The sequence below is a fragment of the Ovis aries genome, chromosome 3, assembly GCF_016772045.2.
Source record: "Ovis aries strain OAR_USU_Benz2616 breed Rambouillet chromosome 3, ARS-UI_Ramb_v3.0, whole genome shotgun sequence".
NCBI lineage: Eukaryota > Metazoa > Chordata > Mammalia > Artiodactyla > Bovidae > Ovis > Ovis aries.
Window position 1 is genome coordinate 102,190,140 of NC_056056.1, and position 13,357 is coordinate 102,203,496.

Here is a 13,357-nt window from a genome sequence, read left to right on the forward strand (position 1 = left end):
GACGGAGGTTCGTGACATTGTACAGAAGACAGGGATCAAGACTGTCCCCAAGAAAAAGAAATGCAGGAAAGCAAAATGGCTGTCTGAGGAGGCCTTACAAATAGGTGAGAAAAGAAGAGAAGTGAAAAGCAAAGGAGAAAAGGAAAGATATACCCATTTGAATGCGGAGTTCCAAAGAATGGCAAGGAGAGATAAGATAATGGCTCAAAATTCTCCAAGCCAGGCTTCAACAATATTTGAACCATGAACTTTCAGATGTTCAAGCTGGTTTTAGAAAAGGGCAGAGGAACCAGAGATCAAATTGCCAACATCCACTAGATCATCGAAAAAGCAAGAGAGTTACAGAAAAACATTTATTTCTGTTTTATTGACTAGGCCAAAGCCTTTGATTGTGTGGATCACAATAAACTGTGGAAAATTCTGAAAGAAATGGGAATACTAGACCACCTTACCTGCTTCCTGAGAAATCTATATGCAGGTCAAGAAGCAACAGTTAGAACTGGACATGGAACAACAGACTAGTTCCAAATAGGAAAAGGAATATGTCAAAGCTGTATATTGTCACCTTGCTTATTTAACTTATATGCATCATAAGAAATGCTGGGCTGGATGAAGCACAAACTGGGATCAGGATTGCTGGGAAAAATAATAATCTCAGATATGCAGATGACACCACCCTTATGGCAGAAAGTGAAGAAAAACTAAAGAGCCTCTTGATGAAAGTGAAAGAGGAGAGTGACAAAGTTGGCTTAAAACTCAACATTCAGAAAATTAAGATCATGGCATCCGGTCCCATCACTTCATGGCAAATAGATGGAGAAACAATGGAAACAGTGACAGACTTTATTTTTTTTGGCTCCAAAATCACTGCAGATGGTGACTGCAGCCATGAAATTAAAAGACGCTTAGTCATTGGAAGAAAAGTTATGACCAACCTAGACACCATATTAAAAAGCAGAGATGTTACTTTGGCAACAAAGGTCAGTCTAGTCAAGGCTGTGGTTTTTCCAGTAATCATGTATGGATGTGAGGGTTGGACTATAATGAAAGCTGAGCACTGAAGAATTGATGCTTTTGAACTATGGTGTTGGAGAAGACTCTTGAGAGTCCCTTGGACTGCAAGGAGATCCAACTAGTACATCCTCAAGCAAATCAGTCCTGAATATTCATGGAAGGACTGATGTTGAAGCTGAAACTCCAATACTTTGGACACATGATGTGAAGAACTGACTCACTAGAAAAGACCCTGATGCTGGGAAAGATTGAAGACGGGAGGAGAAGGGAATGGCAGAGAATGAGGTGGTTGGATGGCATCACCAACTCAATGAACATGAGTTTGAGTAAACTTCAGGAGTTGGCGATGGACAGGGAGGCCTGGCATGCTGCAGTCCATGGGGTCGCAAAGAGTTGGACACGAATGAGCAACTGAACTAAACGAACAGAAATATACTAATAACTATGTGAGGAAGACCACAGAAAATGCATAGCTACATAAATTGAGTTTATGTAGCCTAACCCATAAAGGCCTATCCAGTATCTTGGATGTCTCAAGGAAGAGGTGATCACTGTTTGATAGAGAAGACAGAGAAAACCTCCTGGTGAATTTGGAATTCAAGCCTTAAAAGTTTCTTTTACTTTGGTGGAGAAAAGGGTGAAGGCAGGGCTCATGAACAGAAGATAATATGAGGGCTTCCCTTACGGTCCTGTGGCTAAGACTTAATGCTTCTAATGCAGAGGTTTGATCCCTGGTCAGGTTCGATCCCTGGTCAGGGAATTAAGTCTCACTTAGCGCGACTAAGAGTTCTCAGCCACTCTTTTTTTTTAGTGTTTATCGGAGTAGAGTTGCTTTACAGTGTTCTGTTAGTTTCTGCTGTACAGCAACGTGAATCAGCCAAATGTATATATATCTCCTCTTTGTCACTGAATAGAGTTCCCTGTGCTTTACAGTAGGTATACAGTAGGTTCCTATAGAATAGGTTCTTATTAGTTATCTATCTTATTCATAGGATCAATAGTGTGTGTACGGTTTACTTGCTAAGTCATGTCCGACTCTCATGACCGCATGGCCTGTAGCCCGCCAGGCTCCTCTGTCCATAGGATTTTCCAGGCAAGAATACTGGAGTGGGTTGCCATTTTCTTCTCCAGGGGATCTTCCCGACCCAGGGATAGAACCCAGGTCTCTTGCGTCTCTTAGGCTTGCAGAATCTTAGTTCCCTGAACAGGGATTGAATCCCAGCCACCTGCTTGGAAATAAGCAGTCCTAACCACTGGATCACCAGAGAATTCCCGCTGAGCAGTTTCTTGAAATGCAGTATTTCAGATCGACTGTCAATTAAGAAAAAAAAGTCTGCATTTTTAACAAGATTCCCAAATTATTCATGTTTACTAAAATTTGAAAAGTAGTGAGGAGTCATTTGATTGTTATACTAAGTTGCATGTTTATAACTAGGAATATGTTTTTCAACAGAAAACACATTTCTTACAATTCTATGTAAGAAATGGTGGTTAGGATTTCAGCGTAACCCAGGAAGGCCTAAAATGACTCACAATTAGAAATGCTGTGTGGAATCTAATGCTTACGTTCTAGGACAGGCAGGAGCTGCTGAACTGGAGGACAGAAAAAGCAAGTTTGTGTCTTGGTTAGAGAGAGGGAGAGAGAAAAACTTATCAGACTGCTGCAGACTGGTCTGCAGAGGGTGTGACAACAAGGTCAGTGGCTGGGGATACTGATCCTGCAATTTCCCAAGAGTTGGGTTCTGGAGCACAGCATCTGGGTTGCTTTGCTTGTAGCAAATTCTCTCTTAACATGATGGCAGCCTTATGGAACAGATTATTTCCATAAATGATACAGGTTCTAAGATACGTAGTCAAGTGAAAAAAAGCACGTGAAGAGTAGTATGCATGCGTGCGTTCCAAGCTTCAGTGCTGGCTGCCTGACTCTCTGCGACCCTATGGACTGTGGCCTGCCAGGCTTCTCTGCCTGTGGGATTCTCCCGGCAAGAATACTGGAGTGGGTTGCCATGCTCTCCTCCAGGGGATCTTTCTGACCCAGGGATCAAACCCACGTCTCTTACGTCTCCTGTATTGGCAGGGGGATTCTTTACCACTAGTGCCACGTGGGAAATCCCATGTGTAGTATGCTAAAGTGGAAAATCTTTAACACTTGCTATTTTCCCCATGTGTTGGGAAGATCTCCTGGAGGGATCTTCTACATACATATTTATGTATGTAGAAAAATTCCTAGAAATGGAATTATTTGTACAGAAGCTGTGTGCATTTGTAATGTTGCTAGATTTTACCCAGTTGTTTCCATAAATATTGTATCTATTTACACTGCTACTAGTGATATTTAAGAATGCTAAGTTATATAGCCAACTTTATGATCTTTGCCAATGCGGTGGTTAAAAAATGGTATTTCAGTGTTGTCTTAATTTGTATCCCTCTGAATGGTGAGATTAAATATCTTGAAATGTATTTAAAAGTCATTTCTGTGAAATATCCTGGTGCATGGGTGCTTGCTCAGTCGTGTCCAACTCTTTTCGACCCCATGAACTGTAGCCTGCCAGGCTCCTCTGTCCATGGGATTTCCCAGGCAAGAATACTGGAGTGGGATGCCATTTCTTCCTCCAGGGGATCTTCCCAACACAGGGATCGAACCAGGGTCTCCTGCATTGCAGGTAGATTCTTTACCACTGAGCCACCTGGGAAGCCCCTTATTCTTGGCCAGTTTTATGTTAAGAGTATTTCTTTTTTTTTATTTATAGTAATTATTTATATATTAGGGAAGTTAGCCCTTTGTGATATGGGTAGCAATTCTTTTTGTTAATACACAAAAACAGCAATGAATAGATAGTTAGTGGCTGCTGTATTGAATATCATAGGCCTGGAAGTTGACCATATAATTTGCTGCTGACTGTAAGGAAATGGCAACCCACTCCAGTGTTCTTGCCTGGAGAATCCCAGGGACGGGGGAGTCTGGTGGGCTGCCGTCTATGGGGTCGCACAGAGTCAGACACGACTGACGTGAGTTAGCAGCAGCAGCCTGTTTCCTTAGATAAGGTGGGGTATGTCTTTTTTTTAAATTGTGTTCAAGATTGTAGTTCCATATGTAGGAAACACATGGAAAAAGTTTTATAATATAAAGTTTTAAGAAACTAAAACTCGATGAAGTCCTTTTACCTGGTGGAACAAGGTTAAAAACATTTTTTTAATTGAATGTTACTAAATTTTCAAAATTTTAATTGTTGTGGGAAATCACATGGCTGTTTTAAACCTAAATGTCTCAATATTATTCTCATTCTTTCCACCAGGTTACCACCAAAGAACATGATTTTGGTCTAGGGGCTCCAGTTTCTGAAGCTGAAAAATACCAGAATATTCTCCAGCTAGAGCAAGAAGTGAGAAATCAAGACAAATTCATCTCTACACTGAAATTACAGGTTACACTTAGTTTCTGTGCATATGTCCCTAAGTTAATTTGGGATGGGGGCCTATATTAAAATAAGATAGCGAATAAATTCTCATTCAGTACTCATTTAAATTGTATGGGTCTAAAATCATTCCATTTTTATCTTAACCATCTTGAAAACACACAGGTTCAGAGTGAGTGAGTACAGACTATGTGCCAGGTATCGGATCAGATGCTTTTAAGTACATAATCTTACTTCATCATCCTGACCTTGTACAACTGTGGTGTCATTCCCATTTTACAGATGTGGAAGCTAAAGTTCCAAGAGGTTAAAGAATTATTATATTTTGGCTAATGAGTGACAGAGCTTGGATTTCCCTGAACTCCCAGTTTAGCTAGAATTTGATTCCAGTTCTGTGAACTCCCAAGTTCAGTACTGTTTCTGGTCTCCTGGTGTCTGACCTGTGGAATAGCTATTAATGAAGTGAAAAGTTAGTCACTGAGTCGTGGCCAACTCTTTGCAACCCCCTGGACTGTGGCCCACCAGGCCCCTCTGTATTTGGAATTCTCCAGACAGGAAACTGGAGTGGGTTGCCATTTCCTTCTGCAAGGGATCCTCCTGACCCAGAGATTGAACCTGGGTCTCCTGCATTGCAGATAGATTCCTTACCATTTTTCCGAGCTAACGAGGCTGTTAAAAGAAACTTCCTCTTCTAGGAAAATGGAGTAGACTTGCTTTTCCTTACTCTTCCCACTAAGTACAGCCGAAACCCTGAATATTATGTGTGATGCAAACCTAAAAACACTTTGACAGGTGAGCAGAAGGAAGACTTGCTAGGGATCTCAGCTCACAGTGACTGTTAGGACGTGGTAGGAAGTTTCTGGTTTTTCTTTGTGTTCCAGGTATCCCAGGCAGAGTACTGGAAAAACTGGCAACCAGAAATAAGGGATGCCGATTAAAAAAGGTGTCAGAAAAGCCATGCCTCCTAGCCAAAGGACTAGGAAATGGGCAGTCTAGGAAGGCAGATTACTCTTAGATAAGAACTGCCCACTCTTGGCAAATACCAAGGAGAAATCTAGCCCCATTCCTGCCAGCAAAGGCTGAATGAATAAGGAGCCTAGATGTCCACCCTTCTCATACTATAGAAAGGAGCCCACCTTGCCTCATCCCCTGCCACCCTGTCCCCCAAGGCCCCCATCCCACCAGTGTTGTATCAAAGAAGGCTGAGTGGGGAACTAAGGCTTTAGCATCCAGCAGGCAGTAAGGAAGTCCCCAACCCCACATTGTCAGCAGAGGCCATGTGGGGAGCCAGGAAGTCCACTGCCACTTGGTAGTAAGAGAAGCTTCCTTTTTCTGTTTGCCGGGGTGATAGCACAGGTGACCCAATGCAGAGTCAGAACCTTGACCACCCTACAGCAGTAACAAGTCCACCCACCCACAGTGGCAGTGGGGAGTACGTGGGAGCAGTAATAAGATGCCTCTGTTCCTGCTCGCTCTGGTGGAATCAGCCGAGGATGAATTCTCATCCCTGCCTAGCAGTCACAAGAAGCCCCACGTTTCCTGGGTGTTACCTGAGGCCTTTTGGAGAGATTGGATTTCCGTTCCTATCCACAGTAACAAGCCAGTGTCCCTCTTTTCCTGCTGGAGCAGTGTCACAGGAAGCCTCCCAAAAGACACGAGTCGGTGTCTTAGACTACCAGACCTCAATAAAAGGAGGTCCCTTCATCCCCCAAGTGCTCTCAACGTCTGTGAGAAAAGATAATGAAGAGACACCAATGCAGAGATGAATCAGATATGACAGTTATCTGACAAAGATTTTAAATTAGCCCTCAAATAAATGCTTTAACAGGCAATTTTGAGCGTGCTTGAAGCAAACAGAAAATCTCATCAAAGAAACAAAAGATACAAAGAATCTTTTAGATACTTTTTTTAATAGAGCCAAGTGGAATTTTGGCAGCAAATAAGATGTTCTTCAATAGGTGAATAGATAAACTGTGGTACACAGTAGAGTATTATTCATTGATAAAGAGAAATGAGCCATCAAGCCATAGAAAGACATGAAAGAACCTTGAAAGGCTATTGTGAGGTGTTAAAAGCCCATCTGAAAAGATTATGTACTCTGTGACTACAACTTCAGGACCATCTGGGAAAGACAAAGCAAAGACATTAGAAGATCACTGGTTGTCAGGGGTTTGGAGGGAGGGGTGAATGGAGCACAGTGGATTTTTAGGGCAGTATATATTCTGTATAATACAGTAACAATAGCCACATGTCACTATACATTTGTAAAAACCCACAGAATCTACAGCCCAAGGAGTGAACCCTAATTAAACTCTGGACTTCAGTTAATAATAATTTATAATGTTGGTTCATCAGTTGTAACCAATGTACCACACTAAGACAAGATGTAAATAAGGGGAAATTGGGGTGAGTGGGAGAGGGGAGAAGGGGTGTGTGGAAACTCTGTACTTACTGGTCAATATTTCTGTAAACCTAAAACTGCTCTAAAAAAGTAATGTCTGTTAAAAAAAAAAAACACATAGGAGAAAAGATTTCCAAATTATGTATCTGATAAGGAGTTAATATCCAGAGTATATAAAGAACTCCTACAACTCAACAACAAGAAAACCCAAAACACCTCAGTTCAAAAATGGGCAAAAGACTTGAGTAGGTGTTTCTCCAGAGAAGAGATACAGATGGCCAGTAAGCACATGAAAAGATGATCAGCATCACAGTCTTTAAGGAAATGCAAATCAAAACCACAATGAGATATCACTTCACACCAGTTAGGACCACTAGCTATCATCACAAAGCAAAAAATAACAAATATTGATGAGGATGTGGGGAATCTGGAGTTATTTATGCATTGCTAATGTAAAATGGTTTAACAAAAAAGTTTGATAATTCCTCAAAAAATTCAGGATAGAGTTACCATGTGATCCAGCTATTCCACTCCCAGGAATATCCTCAAATGATTAAAAGCAAGGACTCAAACAGATACTTCTATTCCAAAGTTCATGATAGCCAAAATGCAGGAAAAAACCCAGATCTGCATCGACAGATGAATGCATAAAGTGAGGTATACACAAGCAACGGAACTTTATTCAGCCTCAATTCAGATGGGAGACAACAAGATGGATGAGCCCTGAAAACGGTGTGCTAATCGAAATAAAGTGCAGGGCAAATATTGTATGAGTCCACTTACCAGAGTTAGACAGATTCATAGGTGATTATTTAATGGGTACAGTCTCTGTTTATGATGATGAAAAAGTTCTGGGAATTAGACATGGGATGGTTGCACTGTGTTGTGAATGTACTTAATGCTACTGAATTTTACACTTACAAATGGTTGGAGTGGTAAATTTGGGGATGTACTGTTTTACCACAAAAAAAGTTTTAAAAGTACAGTAACTGAAATTAAAAACTCAACGAACAAAAGCATGGAGAAGAGAGGAATGAATCACTGAACGTGAGAGTAGAAGCAGAGAAATTACCTAATGTGAACAACAGAGAGAATAGATTGAAAAGAATGCGAGCAAAGCCTCTGCAACAGGTGGGCCTATAAGAAACGCTCTGCGTTTGGATGGCTGGGGTCCCAGAAAAAAAGGTAAGAGAAGGTGGGGCTGAAAAAATATTTGAAGAAATAATGGCTAAATATTCCCCAAATTTGAAAGAAGGTGAGTGAAAACCTACTAGGGGTCTCCCAAAGAAATCTACCCTGAGACACTTCATATTCAAACTGAAAAGTAAAGACAAACAACATCCTGAAAGAAATAAGAGAAATAATTCATAATTTATAGGGGAACACCGATTTAAATGACTGCAAATCTAAAGCCATGGACATCGGAAGGAAGTGGCACATCTGTTCGTAGGTGAAGAAAACTGAGTTTGTTGCCAGCAAAGCTACCCTAAAAGAATAGCTAAAGGAATTTCTCTAATGAAGAAGGAAGTGATAAAAGGTGTAGTCTTGGAAGAACAAGAGGGAAGGAAGAACAATCCATAGAGAAAAATAGGGGTAGCTTTGATAGAATTTCCTTTTCTACTTTTCTGAATCATGTCTGTCAAATGTCTTTCTCAGTGTATGCAAAGGGAATATTTAAGACAATGATTTTATTAATAGAGGAAGGTAGGGGACATAAAGGGAGGTAATAATCTTCACTTCACTTGAACTAGTAGAATGTAGGCTGTGATGTGTGCTCAGTCACTCAGTTATAGCTGATTCTTTGCAGCCCCGTGGACTCTAGCCCACTAGGCTCCTCTGTCCATGGAATTTTCCAGGCAGGAATACTGGAGTGGGCTGCCATTTCCTCCTCCAGGGAGTCTTCCCTACCCAGAGATCGAACTCGTGTCTCTTGCATTGGTAGGCGGATTCTTTACAAATTGTACCACCTGGAAAGCCCGTGGGCTGTTAGCTTATGAATATAAATGAAACACCTAGAGCAACAACTAAGAATCTCTGCAAAGAGATACACTGAAAATTGCTATGTATAAATCAAAATGGAATTCTAAAAAATGTTCAAGTAACTCAGAGGAAAGCAGGCAAAATAAAACAAGAATTAAAAAAACAAAACAACAAAAAAATCACACTTGAATCTTAGCATAAAAGTAAATACATTAAATATATGTAATCTAAATACACCAATTAAAAGATAGAAATTGTCACAGTAGATTAAAAAGAAACATGACCTAGCTTTATGCTGTCTGTGAGAAATTCACTTCAAATATAATGATATAGCTATCTTGAAAGGCATTCAGACCCGAATGAAGAAATAAAACTTTCCCTGTTTACAGATGATGTGATCTTTTTGCTGGAAAATCTTATAAAATCTACAGTGTAGAAACTGGAACTAAAAAATGAGTTCAAAAGGTCAGAATACAAGACAAACATTATATATTTGTATATTATAATTAAGTTGTAGAAATTTAAAAAAATGCAATACCATTTACAATCACTCAAAAAGAAAATGTAATCTTTGGATATAAATCTAGCTAAATAAGTATGTACTTACATTCTGAAAACTATGAAATGTTAATAAGAGAAATCAAAGTAGATCTAAACAAATGTTCAGGGATTGGAAGCCTCAACCTAATAAAGATATCAATTCTTTCCAAATTGGTATACAGATTTAGTGTGAGTCCCATCAAAATCCCAGGAAAAAAAAAATTTTGAAAAAGAACGAGGTGGGAAGAGTCATTCTCCTTGATTTCAAAACTTAACATATGGCTATAATAATCATGATTGTATGGTATTGCTAGAGTAATAGACACAGATCAATGATACAGAATAGAGAATCCAGAAATAGCTAGATGATTTTTGGCAGAGGTACAAATGCAGTCTAATGAAGAAAGGGAGTCTTTTCAACAAAAGTTGTTTGGTATCTTTTAGGGAAAAAAATTAGCCTAGACGTAAAACTCATACCTTACACAAAAATTAACTCAAAGTGGATCAAATATAAAATAAAAACTCTGAAACTTTTAAAAGATAACAGGAAAAAAATCTTCAGGATCTTGGACTTGCTGAAGAGCTTTTAGACATGAGAGCAGAAATATGATTCATAAAAGAAAAAGTTGATGATTTGAATTTCATCAAGATTTAAGCCCTTTGCTCTGCAAAAGACCCTGTTAATAGGATGAAAAGATAAGCCACAATCCCTGTTTCCTCTGTCAAAGGACTCATATTGAGAAGAAATGTGGAGAACTCGAAACTCAACAGGTTAAAAAAAAGCAAGCAATCCAAGTAGAAAATGAACAAAGGATATGAAGATATATTTCACAGAATGAAATATTGTAGACAAAAAAAATGTTCATCTTTTCTAACAGGGAAATACAAATTAAGACCATGATGATATAACAATGCATACTGTTGAGAGCAGTTAAAATGAAAAACAGTGACAATACGAAAAGCTGGCAAAGATGAGGATCACTCATATATTCCTGATGGCAATGGGGAATGGTACAGCCGCTTTGGAAATAGTTTAGTTCTTAAAACACTAAACGTACATTTACCATACAACTCAGAAATTTTTCTCTTGGGAATTTATTCCAGAGAAATGAAAATTATGTTCACTGAAAAACCTGTATACAGTTGTTCATAGCAGCTTTATTTGTTATAGTCCCAAACTAGAAACATCTAAAATTTTGCTTAATTGGTGAATGATTAAACAAACCACGGTAATCCATACTGTGAAATATTATTCAGCAATGACAAAGAACTGTTGCTCCACATAGCAATCAAGGGCACTGTTTTGAGTGAAAAAACCAGTGTCAACAGATAACGTTCTGTGATCTGTATCACATGACTCTGTTTATGTTATATTGTTGTTGCTAAGTTGTGTCCAACCCCAGAGATTGCAGTGCGCCAGGCTTCCCTGTTCTTCACTGTTCCTGTAGTTTGCTCAAACTCATGTCAATTGAGTCGGTGATGCCATCCAACCATCTTATTCTCTGTTGCCCCTCTCTCCTCCTGCCCTCACTCTTTCCTAGCATCGAGGTCTTTTCCAGTGCGTCGGCTCTCCACATCAGGTGACTGAAGTATTGGAGCTTCAGTTTCAGCATCAATCCTTCCAGTGAATATTCAGGGTTGATTTCCTTTTGGATTGCCTGGATTAATCTTGCAGTCCAAGGAACTGTCAAGTCTTCTCCAGCACTGTAGTTCAAAAGCATCAATTCTTCGGCACTCAGTCTTCTTAATGGTCCAACTCTCACATCCGTGCGTGACTACTGGAAAAACCGTAGCTTTCACTCTGGAATTTTGCCAGCATTTATTTATGTTATCTACCTATTTATGTTGCATTCTCCAAACGACAAAATTATAGAGATAATGATTGTTGACATTTAAGGGTGAGGAGGGAATGGCTGTGACTGTAAAGGAGTAATGGGAGGGTGATCTTTGTGGAGACGGAATAGTTCTGTATCTTACAGAGGTGGTAGTTACAGTAGTTTACACGTGATGAAATGATATAGACCAATAGACACACATGGTTCCAATGTCAAATCTCTGGGTTTGATATTGTGCTGTAATTATTTAAGATGTAACTGTTGGAAAAACTGGATTAAAGGCACATAAACCTTTCTGCTACCTTTGCAGCTTCCTGTGAGCTTTTAGTTATTTCAAAAGAAGTTTTTTTTTTTTAATAAAAACTTTTGTTTGATTACCTGTTATCTGCCAGCAATTTTACTTGAACTTTTAGATCTTTCTAACTTTCCTTGCAAATTTTAGGTATTCTTCCCATTTAACAGTTGAGACTTAGGAGGCTTCATTGTTATTTTCTGAAATCAGATGCATCTCAGGATCAAGAAAATCTGGTAAATTGCCTGAGGTCAAGTGAGTGGTGACGACCTATAGCAAGCTTTAAACCTGGCTGCCTTAGCCCAAAAGCCCATGTCCTTTCTCACCTCCTCCTCTAAGTACTTGTGTCTTGGAATTAAATAAAAGTAGGGCTTAATGTTGAGATGAGGGGAGTATTTATTTATTTATAATGCTAAATAATAATTTAGCATTATAGGCTAGATATATGGTAAATGATACAGAAATGAGAGGTATGTTGATCCAGAAATTAGAAACATGAGCCCTTTAAAGTTACTTAGAATTTAGTGGAAGGGTCAGGGAAGTAAAGACATGATTATAATACATCTTATAAAAATACTAAGATAAAACTATAAGAAGCTTTTTATATATATAAGAGGTTACAGATTTCTCCTCTTTAGAGGAGAGATACCTGTAACCTCTCCTGGGGCAGTGGAAGGTTAGCAAATAGGTTTAGCATGTTCTTGTTGCTCAGAGACATGGCACTATAGAAGCCGTGAACAGAGACAAAAAGACAAATTGAAGTTTGTTTGATTATCCCACATCCTATACTTTAAGAAATATACTAGTAATGAAAGTAGGTAATGAGAGCAGGGGGAAAGGAAAGAAACTTGGTGTAATCATGGATGATTGCACAGGATATCATTGCCTGGTTTCTGTGCTAGTTACTAAAGGTGAGCTGCAGGTCGTTTTATAGTTCCTAGAGGCAAAGGCAACAACGAAATTGTAGTTAAATAATTTATGGTCCAAAGGATAAAAACAAACCAGGTATACAAAGAAGTACATTTTTTCCTGAAACTGGAGACCTGACCAAAGTTCTCCCTGAGGGTTCTGTCTTTTTTTAATTTATTGAAGTATAGTTGATTTATAATGTGTTAGCTTCTGATGTGTACAGCAAAGTGATTCAGTTATATGTATATTATTTTTCAGTTTCTTTTCCATTATGGTCTATTACAGAATATTGAATATAATTCCCTGGGCTATACAGTAGGGCCTTATTATTTATCCATTCTATATCCCTGAGGATTCTTGCAAAGAGGGTTCTGTAACATAGTATATAGCACTTTTCAATAAATTCCCTAATAGAGGTTTTAAAATCAGTTCAGCGAGATTGTTTCTTTTTTTTAAATTAATTTTTATTGGAATATAGTTGCTTTACAATGTTGTGTTAGTTTCTACTATACAGCAAAACGAGTCAGCCATGTGTCTTCTCCCTTTTGGACTTGCTTTCTGTTCAGGCACCACAGTGCATTAAGGTAGTCTGTGTGAGACTGTTTCTTACAGCCTGCCCAGAAGTTAGGTGTATATTGAAGATGGTGGAAAGGGCTTTACAGGCAGTAGGCCTTGGATCACAAATGGAATTTGTTCGTCTCATTCTCAGTGTAATGAAGCACCATAAGGCTACAGGATTTACCTCAAATTTGCATTTTCAAAGAATTTTTAGCTGTAGTTGGGAGAAGACCAAAAAAGAAGAGAGTAGGAAGTATTGCTGCCATTCAGCCTGGTTGTGATAAAAACTCAACAAATAAGTGCATCTACAGTTACCTTTTTGCTTTTTTTTTTTTTAAGTTTCTTCACATTTTTTCTCATGTCCTGGGTTTGACAACTTAAATTCTTTACATGTAAATCTCACAGGTTAAGG

General features: G+C 39.0%; 1 protein-coding gene across 10 annotated transcripts in view; it reads left to right on the forward strand.

Moving 5' to 3' along the window:
* The window catches only part of TSGA10 (testis specific 10), an 89,661-nt gene that overhangs the window by 8,375 nt on the left and 67,929 nt on the right, over positions 1-13,357 (forward strand). For 7 of the 10 annotated variants that reach the window (XR_009600186.1, XM_060413957.1, XM_027967062.3 and 4 more), the window contains one exon: positions 4,311-4,439. Coding sequence is in view for 7 of the 10 variants with exons in the window: in XM_060413957.1 (XP_060269940.1) it covers positions 4,311-4,439 (129 nt within the window). In the remaining 3 variants the exon portion in view is untranslated. The remainder of the gene's footprint in view (positions 1-4,310; positions 4,440-13,357) is intronic. The other 3 variants (XM_042246432.2, XM_060413956.1, XM_042246431.1) reach the window with 1 other exon arrangement.